Genomic DNA, 13,671 nt, shown 5'->3' on the forward strand with positions numbered 1-13,671 from the left:
CTAGCTCTAAATTTGATTGGGGTTATCGATTTTAATTTAAAAGTATATTTAGATCCAAACTTGATTTAAAATCAATTTTAATTTAGATTTGATTTGAGTCCATTTAAATTCAAATATTTATATCAACTCAAAATTCACTTAATACAAAATTGTATGCCACTGTATTCACTAATGACGAATGCAAACAGCCAAATGAGGAAAGAGCAAGCACAAAGTTTTGAATTAGTTGGAGGTCCATTTAATAGTTTTGAGAACATCAGGGCTTTCAGAAAAAATTAATTTGAAAACGGGCGGGCTAATTTTTTTCTTTAATTTTTTATATTTATAATATTACTATTCAAGTTGAACATCTCGCTGAGATTCTTTCAGCTTTCAAGTTTCAAATCTCGAAGCACTTTCTCTTATCTCCTACGTTCTAACCACCACCACCAACAACGCCAAACAGATTCTCTGTGAAACGCTCCCCATCTTCTCTTTCATGGACCGAATCGAAGCTCCAAATTAAAATATTAGTTTCTGTTCTGTAGATCTTCAGATTCAATAACATGTCAAAAGAATCTACGAGTTCTCGATTAGCTTCAAAAACGTCACAACATGAATCGAACGAGAACGAGCTCGGAACGGCCTTTAATCCTATTCATTTTCCGCCTCCGCGAACGCCTTTGAACTCGATTCCAGATCCTTCTCAATACTCGGTTCAAGAATCAGAACTCATTCGAACTGCAACGAATCGGTCAGCTTCAGATAAGAGCAAAGTTATAATAGAAAGTAATGTAGGTGCTGCTTTCGGTTTGTCTCATGCCACGCCAAGGTTTTCGGCTCGCCACCACGGGAAGGCTCACATAGAGCCGAGCTCGGCCCAGAGCACACCTGCTAGGAGTGGAAGCTCGAGATTTTCGCTTGGCGGAAGAGGCGTTAGCTCTTCTTCTTTTTCTAGGGCTGCAAGAGGGATTTCAGCTGTCAATCATGAGTTTTCGGTTGAAGTTCCACAGTTCGAGCTTGTTGATGATCCTTTGTTTTGGAACGATCACAACGTTCAGGTTTGTGTGTTAATTTTTATTACCTGACGCTTTCTTTATGTATTGATGCAATTATCGATTTATTATGTTATTTATTTTTGTGAGAAGGTGCTAATAAGAATTCGGCCGTTGAGTACAATAGAGAGGGTTTCACAAGGGTATGCGAGATGTCTAAGACAGGAGAGCTCACAAACATTGATTTGGCTTGGGCATCCGGAAACTAGATTTACCTTTGATAATGTTGCTTGCGAGACGATATCACAGGTTCTATTTTAACGTATAACTATTTAATTGTTCCTAGCTCCTGTTTTTCAATATGGTAGAGGCAATAGAAGTTAGCGAGTTTTAAATTTTGTTGAATTTTAGAAGTTGTGGAAATTTTAAGACAAATAGTAATATTATACTTCAAGGTAGTGTTTTCTCAATCTTTAGAAATGAATTCATGTTAATGGTTTTATTTCATTGTTCCTCCTGTATTACCCTGTACGATAAAATGTATTACAAGATGTGGTTTGCTAGAATGTTCACATGGTTGACTACATGAATTTGGTGCAGGAAAAGTTGTTCAGGGTAGCCGGACTGCCCATGGTAGAGAATTGCTTGTCTGGGTATAATAGCTGCATGTTCGCTTATGGTCAGGTAGGTCATGCAGGGGATTTGTTCTTGTTGTAGTAGTCCATTATTGACCAAAATTAGAAGTTTTACTTTTTGTTTCTTTTCAGACAGGTAGCGGCAAAACATATACTATGTTGGGTGAGATAAATGGAGTAGAAGGCAAACTCAGTGAAGATTGCGGCATAACCCCTCGAATATTTGAATATTTATTTTCAAGGATCAGAACGGTGTGTTTACATAAATTTCCAGTGTATATTATAATCAGATTACTCACAGTTTTTGATATTTCGTGCCAGCTTCTCTTTTGGTTAGTGTGGAATTTTATTGAAATTTATATGTTCAGGAAGAAGAAAATCGGAGGGATGAGAGGCTGAAGTTCAGTTGTAAATGTTCATTTCTAGAGATATATAATGAGCAGATAACAGACCTCTTGGAGCCTTCATCAACTAATCTCCAAGTAATTTCACTGTTCCCCCACGATTTATGGTTGGTGTTTTTCATTTTTATACAGAATCACAGACCTAATTTTCCTGTTGTAGCTCAGAGAAGATTTGAAGAAAGGTGTATATGTAGAAAACCTTACAGAATATAATGTGACAACAGTTAATGATGTACTTGATCTTCTGTTAGAGGTATTATTTATTTGTAAATTTGTGCTTCAGTCCTTTTATCTTGTGCCTGAACTTGAACACAATTAGAATTACACAGGGTGCTGCAAACAGAAAAATGGCAGCTACTAATATGAACAGTGAAAGCAGCAGATCCCACAGTGTTTTTACCTGTATTATTGAAAGTCAGTGGGAGAAAGATTCAATGACCCACTTCAGATTTGCAAGGTTAAATTTAGTAGATTTAGCTGGTTCTGAAAGGTAATTGCTGCTTTTTGCAATTCAATATATCAACTTACTTTTACCAATCAAGAATTTATGAGCTACAATTTAACGAATGCAGAACTAATCAGATCATATCTTCAGGCAGAAGAGCTCTGGAGCAGAAGGAGACCGTCTGAAGGAAGCAGCAAATATTAATAAATCCTTATCAACTCTTGGGTAAATATATCAGAAACCTGTTCCGCACTAGGTTTCCCCGAAGACTCTACACTACCTTGCAATGTTCGATTTGGGCTATGTCATATTTTGCGACTTTAGTGTCACACATATTATTTACTGTGCCAAGAACGTTTAAATGCTCCCTAGATGAGACAACCCCTCGATGGAAGTAATTTACTTACGTAGGCGAGCTTATTTAATGACAATAGTCATGGGGAAAATAAGGCGAGCATTAGGCTTTTTGCAAAGAGCATGTCACTTAAAGATTCCTTATATTTTTATTCATGAGCTAGAACTTGGCCTTAGGGGTTGATTAAAATTGGCTTCACAAATGCATGCATACTAAAGTGGTCTTCTTGCTTTGATTTTTCTTTTGATTCTTACATTTTTGGATATCCCATGAGTCAGAGTGCTCTGATTCTGTATATGTAATAATTTGACAAATTGTAATCACTCTAGGACTATATTATTTCTCAATACCCTGAACAGACCCCAAATTTGTTCTTTTGTCAAACCTCGTTTATATTGATTATTTAGCATATGTTTTGCACTAGAAGTTTAAATCTCTACTGAAGGTTGTCATATGTAAGATTTGTCCATAATTGTTCTTACGAGCTCTTTGATAGCATAACTTTATTTGTTAAGATCAAAACAAATGTTGGGGCACATGCTAATATGCTGAGTATTATAAAACATCTTTTAATAACTAAATCAGTCTGTAAACTTCTCTATGCAATCATATTGAAGTTTTTCTTTTGACTACTTAATTTACTTTTATTTGGCTTGTGTGTCATGCTTAGCTTGGTGATCATGTCTCTTGTGGATTTAGCACATGGGAAACATAGACATGTCCCCTACAGAGATTCAAGGCTTACCTTCCTACTTCAGGTTAGTTAGCGACCAACATGGTGGAAGATAGTTCCACCTAATTAGCTATGAGTCCATGATTTTGACCTCTCTGTGTAAGAGATCATAATGTCTATATCTTTGGATACAGGATTCTCTTGGTGGTAACTCTAAAACTACCATCATTGCAAATGTCAGCCCATCTAATTGGTTCGTGTTAGACGCTATTTTATTTTTTTTTCTGAAACTACATTTTATAGCCTGCGGTTTTGTGTTTTCGTTTCTTTGTATAAAGATATTGCTTTTCTTGCAGCTCTGCGAATGAAACATTGAGCACTCTAAAGTTTGCCCAGCGTGCCAAACTTATTCAGAATGATGTACTTACATTGAACTTTAGTCTGTTTTTCTGTTATAATGAAAATAGAGCATTTTTAATTTCCTCTCCTCCTTTCTAGGCTAAAGTCAACGAAAATGCTTCTGGTGACGTTACTGCACTGCAGCGACAGATTCAGCAATTGAAGGTATGGATCAGCTGCAGATTTCTGTTAGCATTATCTTGGATGCACGCAACTTCTAAGCTGTCGTCTTTATCATACTTAAACAGGGTCAGTTATCGTCTCTAATGAAGCATCATAACCTGGCAAGGTCTCTGTCTAGTGATGGTTCAAGATTGGAAGAATCTAGAGTAAGAGATAATTTTATGAAGTTTACTTTTTCTGAAGAAGAAAAGGTGGGTGATAAGGTACAAAATGATAAAGTGAGTTCCATGTCTCTGTCAAAATTAATTCCTTAAGAGTGGTGTAACAAGTAATAACAACCGGCGGTAATATACAACAATCAGGTGAAACGCTTGGAAGTTACTTTACTTGGCGCTCTGAGGAGGGAAAAGATGGCAGAAATTTCAGTTCAGAAATTAGAGGCTGAAATTGAGCGCACAAATCGCTTGGTATGTCTGATTGTAACATGTAATTTCATCATTTTATTTTTCTGAATATTTTCCCTTAGTGTTAGCGGTTCAGTTTTCTAGGTTCCTTTAGTTTTGCTGAAGCAGAAGCTATCTACATGGGGTTTATTTTATGGTTGGGCAACTTTTGCAGGCATCCCAGAGAGAGGAGGATGCTCAGCGTATTAAAATGATGTTAAAATTTCGTGAGGAGAAAATAAAGCAACTTGAATCGTTGGTAAATGGCTCTTTGTCTGCTGAGAAGTATCTCATGGAAGAAATAAAAGCTTTACACGAAGAGATTCAACTGCTTCAAGCAAGGATAGACAGAAATCCAGAATTGACACGTCTTGCGTTAGAGAATATTAGACTTCTGGAACAGCTTCAATTGTAACTCATGTTCATATGTTACTGATGCATTAGAAAAAAAAGGTTTAGTCCATTTTATGATTTTGAACGACTCATTTTTCATGCCAGGTTTCAAAACTTCTATGAGCTGGGAGAGAGAGAAACATTGCTGGCTGAAGTAGCTGAATTACGTGACCAGGTTTGAGGATAATATTCTTCTGTGTTGCATTGCTGAATTGTATTTTGAGGAAATTCTTAATTGATATGCAGCTTCTGGATATAACGGAAGGAAAGGGAGATATTTCCTCAGGATACAACGTAAAGGTTATAATGAAATCTTAGTTATTTTAATCAGGGTTTGTGTTGTAATATATTTACTAGTTTCTTATAGTATACTCACTTCTCAGGATAGTGACACTGTAAAAGAGTTGGAAGATTGCAGGGATATGAACTTCAAACTAATGAGGTATCTTTCAATCATCTGCCTAGGCATTGGCTGTTGATGCATGCTGACTCCAATTTCGTATCTGGCATCTATCATCTATAGGCCCATCCCATCTAGGTTCTCGGTGAGAATTTTCATGGACATTTCAAAAACCTTTTTTCAGTCACTTAGAAACTAATTTATACCCTAGTTCAGCATTTGCAAAGTGCCCATTAATCAAAACAGGTGGCTAGTGCACAAATGAAACGTTTCGGCCTGGTCATTGCAACAAATTACTTGCATGATGTGTCCTTTTATTTTGGATATCCATTTTTAATAGCCTTCCCTCCCTTTGGGGATCAAGCATGAGCCTTCTGATGCATTTTATATAAACTATTTGGGTGGATTGACCATCTCCATATTTTGTACCAATATTTCCTATCAGTCTGTTTTCATGTGAAATTTGTCATTTTCATTTATGTAAAGTAGATTATATGTTTCTTTTTGGTTTAGCTAAAACATATGTGCATACTTCAAATATAGAAAATTGGATTCCTGAAGTACAATGTAATCTGATAGTAGTTGTGCGACTGAAACAAAAATTCTATTGTCTTAGGTTTTAGTTGATCGTTTCTTGCTCCTTATAGTTGATCATTTCCTACTCCTTTTTGTGTTCCTATTAATGGTTCATGTCAGCAGGGAGGTAGATGAACTGCAAACGGTACTGAGAAAGCACTTGAACAATGGACATGCAACATCAAGTTCTGTAAGGATGACTGATTATCTTCTTGAAGTAGAGATATTGACATGGCTAACCAGTATTTCCCGGGGTGATTATACATAGTGCATGGCCTTGCAGGTTGCAGATTCTTTTTCCAGGGATCATGAGGACTTAAGACAAACCGAAAAATATTCATTGGTAAGAAAATTTACAAACTGGATCAACGCTAGAAGCTCAATATTGACAAATAATTTATATTTGCTCAGGTTCTATATTTTTACATTCTCTTTGATTGGTAACTACTATTACAGGTAGATTCAATATCTATGAGAAGTGACTCTGGAGATGAGGTTGCATCCTATACCCAGACAGATGATGCCACTACACAAAACAAAAATGACCAGAATATGATTAGTGCTTCACCTTTGCATCCTAGTGACGCTGAAAAAGAGTTAATGGAAGCTAGAATCTTAATTGAAGCGCTTGAAAGTGAGCAGGTTGATCTATTTAGAGAGCTACAGTTTTTGCGGGAGCAGAATCATAGGTTCATGGAAATCTTAAGCAACAAAGACAAAGAAGAACAACAGTCTGTGCTCAAAGTTGAAGGTTACTGTCCTGAAGATGATTTAGAGCAACAGAACAAAGTACTGGTAAAGCAGCACAGGAAAGGTACTGACAAAATGTCATTGCAGGCCAAGCTGGATAAACTGACCAAGGACCTTGAGGCAGCCAGATCACTTAATTGCCAATATTTAGAGGATCAGACTTCACAGTTATCTCGTCAGCACCAAACTGATTTAGTTTGTGAACAAGTTGAGATGGAGACAAGTAGAACCATTCTTCATTTGCAGGAAGAGGTTGAAGCCCTTCAGTTAGAACTTGACAGAAGATTATGTTGCATGACTGAAGAAAATACAATTCTAAGAAACACCTTAGCAGCTAAAGAGGAGGAAATAACGGCACTTTGTATGGAGTGGGAAAAGGGAACCTTGGAACTGACAAACTTCCTTGTAGATGGTTCTAGATCACTCAGAGATGCCTCTAACCAGATAAAAAGTATTGTTTGTTCATTCCCTCAAGTTAACAATTGGATTAGTGAAAAAGTTGAGAGTGCTGCCAGAGTATGCATTGAGAAGGAAGAGACAATTCTATTACTGCAGAAAAGCTTAGAAGATGCACAGAAGATGGTATTGGATATGGAGGAAAAGTTAACTTCTTTGAAGGGAGCAACAATTGCTTTAAATGAATTTCAACAACCAGATACTGAAAATAGCAAAGAGAAGGAAGACCAGTTAAGCATGCTGCTTGATGAGAAAATCAATATGGTCGAGGTGCTAGAGAGTCAACTCAAAGCTAAAGACAATCAGATTTTCGAAGCAGAAAAACAAGCTGAAGCTTCTTTAATGGTTGTAAAATGGCTATCTGATTTTCACAAGCTAGAAAATCAGTGTCACATTCTACAGCAGATAAAAGATGAACTTGTTGAAACAAATAGCAGACTTAATTTTATTGAAGATTTCACTAACAAAAATTCAACTGTGCATGTGAGGGCAACCGAGATTGAATATTTAATAGATGTTGATGGATGGAGTCCTGATTGTTCTACTTCAGACTCAGATTATTCAACCGAGAGCGTTGCTTCAGAAAACAATTTGGACAGATCTTTGGACTTCTATAAGTATAATCCAATGTCAACTGTAGTGATACCGGGCCTTAAATTTCAAGGAGGCTCAGCATCTAAGTCAGATCTAAAGAACTCAGAAAAGTTAAGGAAGCTGTTGAAACAGTCAGTAAATGTTGAAGCAATGAAATTGCACTTAAGAGAGTTGGAGACGGTTTTTAATGCTTTCAATCAACTTAATGTTCGATTGAGCCTATTTCTCAATGAGGATGATGTCAGGGATCATCCTTCAGTTGAAGGTATTTACTATTATTATTATTATTATTATTATTATTATTTTGTAAATGCAATAAACTCATTTTAGAAAAGGGCTTACTAGCTTATATATGACAGGGATCAAACATGAGGTTCCATCCTCGGGGTTGACGATTAAGGTTGATGAAGCAGACTCTGCTCGTACATCAGAGGTACACATTTGTAACAATTTATCATTTGAAAAGACATGAGCAATGTACCAATTTATCATGTGCTATCTTTTATATTGCAGGTCTGTGTTAGTGAGAAAACTAATCATGGCAATTGCTTCTTAAACAAATTTGAAGAAGCCCGTGAAACCATGAGAGAAGCTGATTTGATGTTAATTGCTTTGCTGAAAGCAAATGAAAAGGGAAAACAATTGAATAGTGTGTGGAGGCAAGCTGGTGAGCAATTGATGGCAGAGAGAACAAGATTGACAGATGAAGTAGAGAAACTCAAGTCTTCAATACAATTGAAAGAAGAAGAGAATGAAAATTTGATGCATCATATCCATCAGAGCATGTTAGAAATAGTGAATTCGATGTCCTTGCTTGAAGGGTGTTTTCAGCAAATACAAAAAGAAGTAGATTACAGGTTTAAGGAATTATATTCAGATGTCCTATCAATTTGGAAGGAGATGTCTCACCTTCTCCGCAATTCACGATCATCACTGGAAGATATCTTCTCTGAGATAATGGAGAATGGATTTGCACTCTATTTCCTGTACCTTTGTCATATAGGAGAGTTGATACACACAGCCCCAAACCTGAAATTAGAATATGGTTTTCAGACACCTAGACAGCACCCAGTTGACGATATTTCGCAACAGATTTGTGTGACAAGTAAAGATGGCGTCTTGAATACTTGTAAGAAAGATACAGAGGAAGGGGATCAAAGTGAACTAGTTGAAGATTTGAAACAGAGAAATCTGTGCCCATTAGATAGTAATTTACTGTATGAGAACTTGTCTCTTAAGAAAGAACTAGAGAGGAAAGAAGTTTTATTGCAGGGCGTCCTTTTTGATTTTAGCTTGCTGCAGGAATCAGCCTCTAACAAGAAGGACATAAAAGATGAAACTGAAAAACTGTTTTCGGCTTTGGGCCAAGTTCGACATGAGCTAAATATGAAGTCAAGTCAACTTGATGACCTGTTGCTTCAGCATAGGAAAATTGAAACTAGTCTGAGAGACAGTGAAAATGCTCTGCTCGCATTGAATTCCAATCTTGAGGTGGCTAAAGAAACTATAGGTACTTTGTCAGAACAAAATGCCGACTTGAGGGTTCTTCTGAAAGACCTCTATCTCAAAAATTCTGAATCTGAAGAGCTGTTAGAAGAACAGAAAGAAATGGTCAAAGGGTTGGAGACAGAGATTCTTCGTCGTTCTTCAGAGGACAAAAAATTACTCTCTTCAGTTCAAGTCATCACTGAAGATCTGAGAGAAGTCACTAGTGATAGAGACAAACTCCGAGATGTGATTGAAAGCATCGAGGAAGAACTGAGGAAAGTAAATAGCGAGAGAGATGAACTACGTGAAGAAGTTTGCTCCTTGAACGATAAGCTTGAGATGGCCTATGCATTAGCTGATGAAAATGAAGCTCTTGCAGTTGAAGCTCGCCAGGTATATATACTGCAGCTGGGTTCGTACAAAATTATACTAGCTTTTATATCGTTCCTGAATTTAGTTTTGTCCTCCGATTATCGTTCCTGAATTTAGTTTTTTCCTCCTCAGGAATCGGAGGCAAGTAAAATATACGCTGACCAGAAGGAAGAGGAAGTCAAGATTTTAGAACATTCTGTTGAGGAGCTAGAGTGTACTATCAATGTATTGGAGAAAAAGGTTTGCTCTTTGAAATTGTAGATTACTTGTTTAACCTCTCTTCATGAACAGAAGATTAAAATGGCATGTTTCTTCTCTTAGGTGGGTGAAATGGATGAGGAGGTAGAAAGGCATCAGTTGATGAGAGACTCATTGGAACTGGAAATTCAATCTCTGAGACAGAGATTGTCTACAGTTGAAAGCTTCCCTGATATTTTAGATTCAGGAAACACAAATACTGAGCATACTGAAGATCAAATGTCTAGGTCAGAAGTGCTGCTTGCTTTCTTCATGTGATTTTCTTGTTTGTGCGGTTGCTAGTGCATTTTAATGAAAAGTTTAGTTTTGATGCAGGCAACTCCAAGACAGACTACTGCAACTTCATGAGGCACATCATAGGATTAGACTTCTTGAGAGAGAAAGAGAAGAACAGAATAAAGAGGTACAATCCCAATCCACATTTATCCCCTTATCAGCTGCCTTTGGATTTTTTTAATGATGACATCTTCTCTATTTTCTCAATCTTTCTTTGAAGATCAAACGATGCAAAGAGTACATCTCCGAGCTTATTTTGCATTCAGAAGCCCAGGCATCACAGTACCAACAGAAGGTATAATATTCATGCTTACTTGTTATATGGTAAATTTAGAGACAGGAAGCCACCTGTAGACACCTATCACTCTGACGCTAAATTGAATAGGTGATATGAGAACATCTGTGTAGGATAGCCATATGTTACAGTCTCATAGCCATAAGTCTGCTATCTTTTAACACATATTTATAAGATCCAGTATTTTAGGTTTCACCTTTATAATAACTATATCAAACTCATGATAGCTGATATACTTGTTGACAGAAATTTGTGGAAAATTCTTAACTTATACCATTGCTTGAACTTCAAGATGCCAGAATTTTTAGTGGTTTACTGTATATATTCTATTATAGGGTTGCGATCAAGCTAAGCCGAATATTGTTTGGCTTGAGTTCAGTTTGATTGCATTTAGGTAAAGCTCGAGCTCGTCGAGTTAAAAGTTAAATCTCATAACTTTTATATTTTCAATTACCCATCATATTCAAAGTCATGAAAAAAGACATTAAAGGTGTAAGTAAAAGATTTTAAATTTCTAGAGTTTATTAATATTTTACTTAAGCCGAACCTTGAGCTCATTAGCTCACCTAACCAGCCAACAACAAACATAAGCTCGAATTTGGTTTGACTTGTTTGTAGCCTTATTCAACCTTTGACTTTCACATTTTCATCGTTAATGATTATCGCTTACATTTACATCCTTTCGACAGTACAAAACTCTGGAGTCAATGATACATGAAATGAAAACAAATTTATCCGAGCCAACATCAACATCAACAGCACCAGCACCAGATAAATCTGAGAGAACCTCAACAAGAACAAGGGGTTCCAGCTCACCATTCAGATGCATTACTAGTTTGGTTCAGCAGATGAATGTGGAGAAAGATCAAGAGTTGTCAGTGGCCAGGCATCGATTAGAAGAGCTGCAAGCATTGGCAGCTAGTCGACATAAGGAGGTCAAGAAGCTTTTCCTTGATCGTGTTTAGAATTGGATTTAAATCGAGTTAAAACTTGAACGTGGCTAAGTTAAGCTTGACTCAAATCCATAATAACTAGTTTAAATTTGAATGCATTCGAACTAGTTGAAAATTTTATCATAAAATCATTAATGGAATGAATAGTATCACTTATAATACAAACAGTATTGCCAAAAAAAATTTGACCTGAATTCAGTTCGATTCACCGAATTAAAATATCAACTAACTCGTACACTTTCGAGTTTTCTAAAGACACTTATGCAAGATTTTGTCATGAGTAGACACAATCATTGTGATTCAAAATTTCTGACTCAATCTTACTGTCACATCAGGTTTGTATGCTGAGTTCGAGGCTGGCTGCAGCAGAAAGCATGACACATGATGTCATTCGTGATTTACTTGGTGTCAAATTAGATATGACAAACTATGCAGTGAGTATCTTACTATCATAATAACCATGAATGTTCATTGATGCTTTTCTAATCCAAATAATCTCGTCTGTTTTTATCTTTTAGAACTTGATAGACCAGGACCACGTTCAAAAATTAGTGGTGGCAGCTCATCAGCAGACAGAAGAGTTGCATGCAAAGGTTAATATCAATGAATCTTGATTTACTATTCATCTGGTTATCTTCTAGGCCTGATTTACTTATTATTTGATCTATCAGGAGCAAGTAATTTTCAATTTAAGGAAACGGATTGAAGATCTCATGGAGGAAAAAGATAGGTTAGACTCTTTCACCACAATAGATAAAATAAACTCCTTCCAAATTTCTTATGGATCTCGGTATGAAACCCAAAGAAAACAAACAACAAAATTGCAAAAATAAGTACTTAATAGGAGGAACTCAGTACCAAAAAAAAAAGAAACCACAGGCAAATTAAGAAAATTTTACTACGAATGAAAAAAATTAAAAGATGAAGAGATTTTTTTTGTTTTCTTGTTAGCTTACCCTATTTTGCAACACATATTCATGCACTTTACATAAACTTGAATACAAATTTCATATACAAATTGTATTTGTATTACAGTATATCATTTCAATTTATAGCTCATATCTGTTATGTTAAATTAGACTAACAAGCAAACACGGTTGCCTTTATTTAAATGTATTTGAAAAATTCACCTTTTTAATCCGAACTTGATGAATTCGGATAACCTTTTACAAAATTTAGGTCATCTCAATTCAAAACCTATCTGCTACTTTTACATTGATCCCGATCTACTCATTTCAATGATCTTTGTAGGAGAGATGACCTTGTTAATTAGGTCCTTCACATTTGTTTAGTAACAGATGAGAATGATTCAGTAATATGTATCATTGCAGTTGTACATCAGAATTAAATCAGAAAGAAGCCGAAATACTAAAGGCCCAGGTAAGTCTAGAGCAACTTCAAGAGCGGGATCAGTTGCTTTCGGCACAGAATGAAATGTTGAAGGTGTGTGTATAACTTAAATGCTTGTTAAAATCTTTACATTATTGTGTAGTAACTATAGCTGGAATCACGCAAGCAATTTATGGCTGCTGCCTTTATCATCCAGATGGATAAGACTAATTTAATAAGGAGGATCACAGAACTGGATGACATGGTTAAAAAACTTCTGGGTGCACAAATTACCCAAGAACAGGTTCAACGAAAATCCATGAAAAAGGCAAGTTTATGTACTCTACCACTAGTTCCATTGAACCGGTAACTTATTTTCTTATTTTCTCAAAGTCTTAATTATCTGACAGGAGGAGAGTGGCGTATTGAAACTGGGTGATACTGATTTCACCAAGACGCTGGCACATTCTGAAAGGCTCCTTTCTCGTGTAAATGGTGAACTTGCACAATATCGCAGATTGAGCGCCAGCCGTCCTGCAAATGGCCTTCAATAAGAAGTAGAAGGGCCAGTTTGATCAGCAAAAAAGCCTTCATCCTGCAGCCCCATCCCAAGGTATTGGATTCTTCTAAGTTTTCATAGACGTCCAAGTTTCTATGCAGATGCTCTATACTGAATTAAAGCAGATTCTTTTCTCAGCTGTAGTATTTTTCAGTTTCATTTGTAATTGTGGGGCTTGGAATGATTTCTCTTTGAGCCTCGTGCCTTTGTGAGCTGAGTGGTCAATGCCGTGAACTACGTTACATGTTAATTGTTTTGAAATAGCCTTTGTCATGGTTGTATGAATGTGCACAGTACAGTAAATATTTTGTTTGCTTTTAACTCCTTAGCCATGTTTATAGGCCTGGACTTGAGACTAACCCGGTCAAGTGGTTTGTGTTATTAAATTAACGTCACAACGGTCTGGGTCAACTGGTCGGTATTAAATAAAACATTAGAACAGTCTAGGCCAAATGGTTGGTATTAGTGATGGCAAAAGAAAGGGGTGAAGAGGGGATCCCAATCCCCGCTTTCGTCTCCAT

The 13,671-nt window shown here is 36.5% G+C and overlaps 1 protein-coding gene across 1 annotated transcript; it reads left to right on the top strand.

Moving 5' to 3' along the window:
* Positions 1-400: 400 nt before the first annotated feature.
* On the top strand, positions 401-13,471 carry LOC123219939 (kinesin-like protein KIN-12C). The gene is made up of 34 exons (XM_044641912.1): positions 401-1,040; positions 1,128-1,283; positions 1,575-1,658; positions 1,742-1,861; positions 1,978-2,091; positions 2,174-2,266; positions 2,343-2,503; positions 2,609-2,683; positions 3,484-3,571; positions 3,681-3,739; positions 3,843-3,906; positions 3,985-4,050; positions 4,134-4,286; positions 4,371-4,475; positions 4,627-4,862; positions 4,950-5,019; positions 5,091-5,144; positions 5,228-5,286; positions 5,944-6,010; positions 6,104-6,163; positions 6,277-7,885; positions 7,980-8,053; positions 8,134-9,501; positions 9,613-9,720; positions 9,802-9,965; positions 10,054-10,141; positions 10,235-10,309; positions 10,999-11,244; positions 11,598-11,696; positions 11,781-11,855; positions 11,934-11,992; positions 12,594-12,705; positions 12,809-12,919; positions 13,002-13,471. The coding sequence occupies exons 1-34, from the start codon at positions 546-548 to the stop codon at positions 13,143-13,145; spliced, it is 6,711 nt and encodes a 2,236-aa protein (XP_044497847.1). The 5' UTR covers positions 401-545; the 3' UTR covers positions 13,146-13,471.
* The last annotated feature ends 200 nt before the right edge of the window (positions 13,472-13,671 follow it).

This window comes from Mangifera indica, chromosome 7, assembly GCF_011075055.1.
Source record: "Mangifera indica cultivar Alphonso chromosome 7, CATAS_Mindica_2.1, whole genome shotgun sequence".
Classification (NCBI taxonomy): Eukaryota; Viridiplantae; Streptophyta; class Magnoliopsida; order Sapindales; family Anacardiaceae; genus Mangifera; species Mangifera indica.